This window comes from Haliotis cracherodii, unplaced genomic scaffold, assembly GCF_022045235.1.
Source record: "Haliotis cracherodii isolate W230 unplaced genomic scaffold, xgHalCrac1.p SCAF_27, whole genome shotgun sequence".
Classification (NCBI taxonomy): Eukaryota; Metazoa; Mollusca; class Gastropoda; order Lepetellida; family Haliotidae; genus Haliotis; species Haliotis cracherodii.
The window spans coordinates 4278588-4289190 of record NW_027266283.1 but is presented as its reverse complement, the minus strand read 5'-3'; the positions used below and the strand labels follow the sequence as shown (position 1 = coordinate 4289190).

The 10603-nt window shown below is 43.1% G+C and overlaps 1 protein-coding gene across 1 annotated transcript; it reads left to right on the top strand.

Annotated features, from left to right (window-relative positions):
• Positions 1-714: 714 nt before the first annotated feature.
• On the top strand, positions 715-8943 carry LOC139473167 (uncharacterized). The gene is made up of 3 exons (XM_071255683.1): positions 715-1307; positions 7685-7808; positions 8764-8943. The coding sequence occupies exons 1-3, from the start codon at positions 715-717 to the stop codon at positions 8941-8943; spliced, it is 897 nt and encodes a 298-aa protein (XP_071111784.1).
• The last annotated feature ends 1660 nt before the right edge of the window (positions 8944-10603 follow it).

Below are 10603 nucleotides of genomic sequence, written 5' to 3'. Positions count from 1 at the left end.
ATTACATAACACATGCACTATACCTTACATTAAATAACACATGCACTATACCTTACATAACACATGCACTATGCCTTACATTACATGACAAATGCACTATACCTTACATAACACATGCACTATGCCTTACATTCAATAACACATGCACTATACCTTACATTACATAACACATGCACTATACCTTACATTGCATAACACATGCACTGAACCTTGCATAACACATGGGCTACATATATATCTTACAAAACACATGCACTATACATAACACATTCCATCATTCATCAAGACAAGACAAGACACGACACACGATACGACAAAATACCACTTCCATTGCACCATGGTGCAATGCAATATGCGGTACTGTACCACACACCACACCCAGAAACCTATGATTGTGGGTTCGAATCCCGGTTCGCCACGATTATGTTTCTAGGTTTGTCAGCACCATACCCGTGCTCGTGGGTTTCACCAAAGTTGTAAACGTCTGAGACCTGCATCACTTCGGGCTTTCCTCCCACATTAAGCTGACACGCCGTGATATAACTGGAATACTGTTAAAAGCGGCGTTAAACCCTACTCACTCTCTCAAACACCACACAATAAAATACCACAAACCACACCACACCACAACACAAGACAACGCAACACACAATACCTCACCAATTACACGACAGCACCTTTACACCATAACCAACCGCATACCACACAATTAATATGCCACGCACCACATACCACGACACACCACACCACACAATTCATCACCGCTACAGCCCAGCCAAGCCCAGCCCAGTCCAGTCCACTCCAGTCCACTCCAGTCCACTCCACACCGCAATGTACCACCCCACACAACACACAACACCACAATTCCACAACGTTACAGTCCAGTCCAGTCCAGTCCAGTCCAGTCCAGTCCAGTCCAGTCCAGTCCAGTCCAGTCCAGCCCAGTCCAGTCCAGTCCAGTCCAGTCCAGTCCGGTCCAGTCCAGTCCAGTCCAGTCCGGTCCGGTCCGGTCCGGTCCGGTCCAGTCCAGTCCAGTCCAGTCCGGTTCGGCCCACTCCCCTCCACTCCACTCCACTCCGCAATTTACCACCCCACACAACACCACAATTCCACACTGCACCACTCCACTCCAGTCGACTCCTCTTCACACCAATCAATTCCAATACACCGCAATATACCATCCACCACAACACACAACACAACAACTCCACACAGCACCGCACCGCCGCACTACTCCCCTCCCCTCCCCTCCCCTCCCCTCCCCTCCCCTCCAATCCAATCCACTCAATTCCAGCCCACACCGCAATGTACTACCCCACACAACACACAACACAACAACTCCACACAGCACCGCACCGCACTACTCCCCTCCCCTCCACTCCACTCGGGTGGCCCAGTCGTTTAAGGCGCCGCGATTCGCTGTGCAGAGTTGCGTCCCTTGGGCACGCCAGAAACCTATGATTGTAGGTTCGAATCCTGGTTCGCCCCGATTATGTTTCTAGGTTTGTCAGCACCATACCCGTGCACGTGGGTTTCACAGAATTACATCACTTCGGGCTTTCCTCCCAAATTAAGCTGACACGCCGCGATATAACTGGAATACAGTTAAAAGAGGCGCTAAACGCAACTCACTCACTCACGCCACACCACGCCACGCCCCACCCCAAGCCACGCCACACCACACCACACCACGCCACGCCACACCACGCCACGCCGCACCGCACCACACCACACCACACCACACCACGCCACGCCACGCCACGCCACGCCACGCCACGCCACGCCACGCCACACCACACCACACCACACTGATTGTTGAGAGAGCCCCCGCGGCATATGAAATATGTTTGCCGGACAGTAAAGGCAGGCTGATAACACACCGCCACATCTGTAATGATAACGGGATAACCCACGGTGAAAGGCCACACTTATTGCCAATACACATTGCATTAGTTCTTGGTTACCTATGATCAATACGGCTCGAAGTGGAATTTTATAAATTAATTAATCATACTGAGACCTATTGATCCTCAGTAGTCTTAAGCAACAAAACAAAACACATACTCCCCGATAGCATAAACATGCCAGCTCAAACGATTATCTGTCAAACTTGACTCAAAAAAAGAACATTGCGGGAGGTTTTAATAAACTGCAGGATGTGGTATGTCACTACAACCATCGGATAACAAGACGAGATATCAGAGATATCTAACGCCCGACCTCTGTCTGATTCTTCAGATAAAACACAACTTATACCAAGTCTGGACGTAAATCTCGACAAATCTAGCCATAACCCATTGTCAAACATAAATAAATAACTAAATTGCAAACTAGTGATTCCAGTTTAACGTCTCCTACATAGCATGTGCACAGTAAACACACTGAATTTAACCCTCTTAAGCAAAACGTACCGAGGTTAATTCTTAAATATATGGTATAACTTCAGTGTTTACCTCACACTGTTCTACTTTAACTGTCAAAGTGTCAACTACCCCACAGCAGTGATAAATCGTTTGTGTGTGTGTGTGTGTGTGTGGTTTTACGCCGCTCTTAGCAATATTCCAGCAATATCACGGCGGGGGACACCAGAAATGGGCTTCAAACATTGTACCCATGTCGGGAATCGAATCAGGAATCGAACCCGGGTCTTCGGCGTGACGAGCGAACGCTTTAACCACTAGGCTACCCGACCGCCCCTATACATCGTTTGTTCTCATACAGTTTATAGTTAACGTCGGATAAGATTCTTTCTAGCCACCATCTGATACTGCTCGCTCGCTCGCTCACTCACTCAAAATGATGAAGGCAAACGCATTCATAATTCATGATACAGGTTAATTTCATGTACAAATTTAAATCAGATGCCTGTTTAAACGATTAAAACGGGTTCGATTCCCGGTTCGTTTCTATGTTATGACGGGAGGTTACCGGTAGTGATGTCATTTTAGTATACGTCAACATATTTGTTATTTTCTTTGAGGTGCGGGTGACACAACGCATTCACTTCATGAAGTAGTTTACTGTTTCAGTCTTGAATTATTATTTGAATGTCTCTTGAATATATTTTTACCCAGCAAAATAATGCACTGCTGCAAAATGGGTACATGTATGTAGTACTGTTACTCATATCATCTAAAATGCCATAGAATCAATGAAACGCTTAATAATTAATCAGCTGTTTGTTTGAACATGGAAATTTACATTCTTCGTGTTATTCTTCCTTTAAGTTGCTATGTGAATGTAACACGCTAAAATCGTATACATATTTCCTTTGGGAATCGCCAAATATTCATAATGGTAAATGTATATAAATAGGTTAAATAAAATAGCCACTTCGGTCATTTCTTAAATTAAAAGTAGATGATTTTCAGTATATTAGACTGTTCTTTTGATAATGATAGCAAATATCCCTGTAGTTTTATCCAGATTCCCGATGGTTAATTCTGACTCGATCGCCGATCCACCTTGACCTTTCATATTTGCATCTCTATCCGCACATGACCCCAGCGGATATCGTTTTTATCCGTCGGCTTTATCCTGCCGAGAAACCTACCCCATTATATGATAAAATGTACAATACATTGCAATTGTATAAAACAATTCAATTATTTCAGGCCATTTAATTTTTGTTTGAAAGTATAATTAAAATATCTTTCTCTTTTCTCAGTGCATCATTGTCACATTTGTAAAACGGGAATTTCACAAAATTTGGTGTTTTATTTCAGGCTCACTGTGTGGGATACACCGACAAGAGGGGTCCCTTATTTGTTGTCGGTGGACATTTGAATCAGAAATCATTGATAATAAATAATATGAAATAAATGCTGCTTTCGTTATTGACAATAGTTGGTCAGTGTCAAACGTTGGACTCCTGTACAGTGAAATTATCAGATCTAGTGAGCCCATACAGTGTCCCTTTAACAGCACGAGGATAACCTATTTGTCATGGAAGGGGTGTCGAATCTTACCCTATTGGAGCATGGAAATATCAGTGAAATTATTGTCAGTAGTTCTTACTTTTTATGTAACAATATTGTTACATGGACAGCATCAGTACTAACAACTAACAACTTGTTATCGAAATAGCGCCGATTGCTTTGTGTAGTAGCACTGATACGGCTGCCACAAGACAACAAATACATCTATCTAATCTTGAATGTGCTGTGAACCAGGCTCGGTACCTGGCTTGCGTACATTGTTGCGTAATTTCGGACCCAAACACTGGACCGCGGCGAAATCTTCTCTTTCTTTAACCAAGACTACATTTCTCGGATCTTACCTCCACTTAAGAGATTTCAACAGTAGTTGATGGCAAGTTAACGTGACGTATCCGTAATGCACACTGGATCCGAAAGTAAACTCTGGTAAAGTCCGAAACTTAGTGGATCCGAAATTCACCTGGATTTCACGCCATTGTCAGCAATGTTTCTTTCATGGTAGTGTACAACATGATTGGCTATTAAAACCAATCAACATTCTCTTATCTTTGTGCATGATGTCGTCCATAAGCTTCATTGAGACGCACATTTAAAAACTGTCCTGTTGTTAAATGATCCGTTCTATTGACCTGTTTGTTTGTTGTTTAACGCAGTGCTCAGCAATATTCCAGTTATATGACAGCGATGTGTAAAAAATACGGTAGTTGCCCAGACAATGCAGTGATTGACATCATGAGCATCGAATCTACTACACATTAGGATACGATGACATGCATCAGCGAGCCCGACCTACGGTCGCCCATAAGGGACATGGAGTCTGTTTGTCCATATTTTGATATGTCACTTACTTTTATCGTTTACCTTTTGCAAATTAACACGATTTGTCTTACAAATATCTGATAAATCATGTGTAAAGAAGATATTAAATCGCTGAAAAGTGAAACGAAAATGTCAAAAACTAAAATGAAAATATAGAAAACTATTTCCACCGCGGTGAAAACTAAGCCTAAGTTCATATGTAATACAATGTGATCCTAGAATATGATCAGGGCAAGTCTGGGATTCGACCCCTCAATCATAAGATCCTTGTACGAATTTGAAAAATTAAGAGACGCGCCTCTGTGCAGCGAATTTTTGCGTCTAAGTATGAAAGATGTGAACATGTCGGTGGATAACACCAAATGTTTCTTGGAGAAGACGTGCAATAATTTTACGTCCGCACTTCTGACGTCTTTCTCATGAGGGTTCAGTGACACAGTTTTCTATGCAGACTTGTCTCCCATTGCTGCCTGCCTGTAAGCAAGTGATGTTTATACTTTTGTTTATGTCTTTTGGAATGCCAATACAGTTATTTTTCAAAAGGCTTACGACTGACCATATTTCCCAGATGAATTAAGCGTTTTGTTCGTTTGATCGGATTGGTTTCCAGACGAACAGAAAATCAACCAACTGCTCCCTTATATTCTTACTAGATGACAGATTCAATGATAGGTGCTTCATTCCAACAGTCATACCCTCCGTTGCGTTGAAGAGTTGCGTTCCGGGTTCGAATCCCGGTTCGCCCCGATTATGTTTCTAGGTCTGTCAGCACCATACCCGTACTCGTGGGTTTCACCGAAGTGGTAAACGTCTGAGACCTGCATCACTTCGGGCTTTCCTCCCACATTAAGCTGACACGCCGTGATATAACTGGAATACCGTTAAAAGCGGCGATATACACAACTCACTCACTATCTCTACCTAGCTGCAAAACAATAGGCACAGTCATTCACTAAACGTCCGCACAGTTTTGCCAATACAGATAGCTAGGCTGGGTGATCTTATGACCATTATTACAACGCCAGCCGAGATATACAGAATTTGATCATGTTTGTGTCGTTCTAGTACGTCTATTTAATCATACTGGTTTCCACATAACATTGGCCTCGGACTTATATAAACTTTTCCACGCTTTGATAAAGGTCAAGGTCACCTGAAAGGTCAATGTCATCGTTTACAAGAAATGGCTCAGAAAATCATGTCGACACAATGACTGGCAAAACTATTAATCGGATGTCTTTAAAACTTGGTACAATTCATCGATTGGGAGGAGTCTCGATATGGTTTGGTTTGGGGTCAAATCTGTCAGATGTCAAGGTCACGGCTTGTGATTTTAAACATAATGCCTATCGATTTTTACTAATTACCTGTCCATATCTAAACTGACGTGCAAAAGAAAGTACACATCTCGGGTGATTTTATCATGTGATTGTTTTTCGATTTCACGTTTCTCCAAATGCAGACAGAGCATCCCAAAAAATGAATAGAACCAGCACTTACGTCAGTTCTCAAAGAATACCACTAGCTGTATGATTTTTAAATGTTGAAAAGAAATATTATTTTAACTTTTGAAAAAAATATTTATTTTATTTTTTTGAAAAAGTTTTGCTGGACAAATTGGACCTCTTATCTGTGAAAATCAATTGATTTTTACTTAGCTTTTTAAACATGGTAGTGACCCGTGAAGATCCGGGTAGAATAGCTCTTCAGCAACCCGTGCTTGTCTCCACGGGATCGGGTGGTCATTCTCGCTAACTTGGTTGATGCATGTCATTGATCTCAAGTGCGTGGTTCGTGTCAAACACTGGATTGTCTGGACCACGATCATCCATTCTTCTCACATCTATCTTGTCTGCCTGTCTAGATGTCAATCAACATTTCACGTGACCAGAATTGCTGCCGTCTGTTAAAATTCAAAAACTATGGTAACATTTTCGGGTCATCTCGTATAGCTTTTTTTCATTTTCATAGGGTTCACCAAAGCCTTCACGTCAGAGATACAAAGGTTACTCGCCTCCAGCTTTGACCAACGCTTACTTAGAAGTAAAAAACAAAACAGTTGCAGTTCATAAAGCGGCATTAAACTTCTCTGTACCCGAGCAAACGATGAGAGACAGGATAAAAGGCAAGATCGATGTTGACACTGTCAAGTAAGGTGCGAATCTAACTTTTGGTGCGAATCAAGAAACTAGACTTCTTGACCATGTAACATACATGGCGAAGTAAGACGAGTTCTATGGATGAACAACTTCTTTATTACAATTAGTGCGACGTTTCGGTGTAGATTCTAACACCTTTATCAAGCAATAGATGGATAGGGCTAAACAACATAGGTATATATACACTTATTGACAACGTCGCACTAATTGTAATAAAGAAGTTGTTCATCCATAGAACTCGTCTTACTTCATCACTCCAACCTCTAAATGCCACTGAAAGAAGGTAACATACATGGCATCCATCAGATACGGATATACCAGGAAAGCGGTTATACAATTAGGTTCCAAATTTGCTCGTCAATTGGGAAAACGTGGTCTAAGTGGTTATAATAGATGATATGTTGGAGCGATGGCCGGAGTTGAAAGTTAGAAGTCTGTGAAACGAGGTGTTTGTACCCATAATATCAACTTTTATCCTTCAATTCCAGCCCAAGCACATACCAACACTGGCCGTCCATATGCAACTGTTTAGAAGAATAAATAAATTTCATTTTAAACCGAACGCGTTAGAGCATATTTGGACTCCGTCTGAGCAGCCTATATTGTGACGCTAGTATTATCATTGTGACTTCAAACATACACAAATAATGACGCCGTACCATTGTGACTGTAAACTGTACGTCACAGTGAGCAACACTTCGCTCCAAATGCTGACCCGGTGTGACTTTTCACTGTGAGGAAGCGGTTGCGGAGGTGCAACGTTCGCAGATACCCGTCGTCCTTTGGCGGAGTGACCCGTGGTCTCCCTGCCCTGGGCCTGTCCGATGTCCTTCCAGTCTATCTGCAACAAGTTTCCAACGGCAACATGGGAACGGCCAAAAGTTCTTGCAACGTGGGTGTTCGTGGCCACCATCTGGACATTCTCAATTGCTCGCTCACGTTGTTCTGATGTTAGCCATGGCATGTTAAATGTGTTTTTTTCACAGTGTTGATGTTTGGCATTGCTACTGCGCAGTTTTTATACCCCTGTGGCGCGTGCATTTCTACAGCATTGACATAATCATGTGATTTTACATTTTTCGCATTCTCTCAAAACCACGTGCGCATTTGTCGGTTAAAATATACAGGTTCAACAACGGTGCGTTTGGGGCATGCGTTTGTGCCTATGGAACAAGTACAACTAGTTTAAAGTCACATTATTTTCAAATGTGCAAAGTTTCTTTTGCAGTTCAGTTCAGATATGTAAATTACATGTAGATGCGTTTCATTGCTAATTTCCACTGTCCGCTTGCTCGACAGTATTGTCATCTGTCATGTGTGCGGCAAACGGATGACATCCCACAAAACGTAGTTGTGACGTCATTATTGTATGACGTCACAGTGAGACGACATGGTACAAATGAGTTACCCGTCCAATACTTGAGGTTTGCCAAGATAGACCACGGTTGGTGCAGGTTGTTGAGTGACAGGTGTAGCGAATCTTCCAGTTTAAAGGGATAACAGATTTGAAACTCTCTCTCTCTCTCTCTCTCTCTCTCTCTCTCTCCCTCTCTCTCTCTCTCTCTCTCTCTCTCTCTCTCTCTCTCTCTCTCTCTCTCTCTCTCTCCTGAAAGAAGTAAGGTCATAAATTTACGTGTACACAGATTTATTCTAAATTTAAATATTCTTAAGAGCTTAATATGACTCCCTTGCAATAAAACTGACTATTGGTCTATATTGGTTCCCATCTCCCGTAAGTAGCAAAGAGTGAGTGAGCGAGTTGGGGTTTAACACGGCTTTCAAAAGTATTTCAGTCATATCACGGCGGCCTGGAAAACCTGCAACACCATGATGGTTATGTGTTTCAGAGAAACCTGCGAGCATCGGCTGGTACTGGCGAACCAGGGATGATACTGCACTGCGTCGCACTGCAGCATTGCACACTATCCTCAGTGTGTAGAACTGTTCTTCACCGCAGAGAACATACCGTGCCCACTGGGCGGGATCGAATTCCGGACTGGCAGAAGCGCTATCACGCCCCCAAGTAGCGAAGAAGAATGAATGCAGGAGGCACTTGGTGTTTAACGCCACACTCAACAATATTCCAGGTGTATGACGGCGGTCTGGACCAGACAAACCAGTGATTGACATTATGGGCCTGATCCACCGAACCCGAAAGTCACCCCTTACGGCAAGCATGGATTGCTGAAGACCTATTTTATCCCTGATCTATAAGCGTTGGAGGGGGCACGGTCTAAGGCACCGCAATTCGCTGTTCAGAGTTGCGTCCCTTGGGCACGCAAGATACCTGTGATTGTGGGTTCGAATCCCGGTTGGCCCCGATTATGTTTCTAGGTTTGTCAGCGACATACCCGTGCCCGTGGGTTTCACCGCAATGGTAAACATCCACGACCTGCGACCCGTGAATATCCGGGGTAGAATAGGTCTCTAGTAACCGATGCTTGCCGTAAAAAGGCAACTATGCTTGTCGTAAGAGGTGACTAACGTAATGGCGATCAGGAGGCCCGCTGGCTTGGTTTGATGCCTGTCATCGTTCCAAATTGCGCGGAATCGATGCTCATGATATAATTCACTGGATTGTCTGGTCCAGACTTGATTATTTATAGACCGCCGTCATATAGCTGGAATATTGCTGAGTGCGGCGTTAAACAACAAGCAAACAAAATCTAAGACCGGCATCACTTCGGGCTTTCCTCCCACATAAAGCTGACACGCCGTGATATAACTGGAATACTGTTAAAAGCGGCGTTAAACATAACTCACTCATTCACTCACTATAAGCTTTGGAAAATAAGCCGGTTCATTTTTCAATGATAAGGGTCATTATTCAACAACGTGGGTTCATTTTTCAACTTTCCAAACAGAACCGGTTTATTTAGAAATTCAACGTTGCGCCGACATTTATCCGGAGTAGTATACGTACAAGCCGCGTCTGTGCAAGAGCAAAAGGTCGGTAGTTCGATCGCCTGGCTCCCTCGTATAAAATCATTCGTCACCACTCGCCCCTTTCCGTAACCTGCAAGAAGATATTCGGCTTGTCCCGGAATAACACGAGTTGGTCACGAATGCATGAGAGGGTCACGAGTCGCTATTCGGCTTGTCCCGGAATAACACGAGTTGGTCACGAATGGTATAAAATATATGTATCAGAATACTCTGTATAACCAGAGACTATATATATAAGTACCTTATCGGTATATGGTCTCTGGTAGAACATAATTCCATTTTTTAACGTCTTTTCGAACTACCGACCAAGACTTGGCGCTCGGAACTGAGGGGATGAAACAAGGGCCGCTCGCACTATACAGTCGGAGTGGGGTATCCACGTTATGCTGCAACATGCCATCGTACGTCGATCAGTGGGCTAGCTATAGCTAGCACTATAAAAATAAGCATTAGTCCGGATCACGTGCCACACACACTAACACGTGCATTCACGTCGCTTATTAGAGTGTAGTTTTTTTAAATAAATAAACAGGAAAATTTTGATGTCGGACATCAACAAGGTGCCAAAATGTGTTCACCTTGGCCTATAGATTGAGAGAGGAAAAAAATATTATTAAGTGTCGCACGCACATCACATCATTTACATGACACACAAAAAACTTAATACCACATAGGTTTGCAGCAGAAATTTAAAAACATTAGTTGCTCTTTAAACGCTATTTCCTGCATTTTAGACCGTTT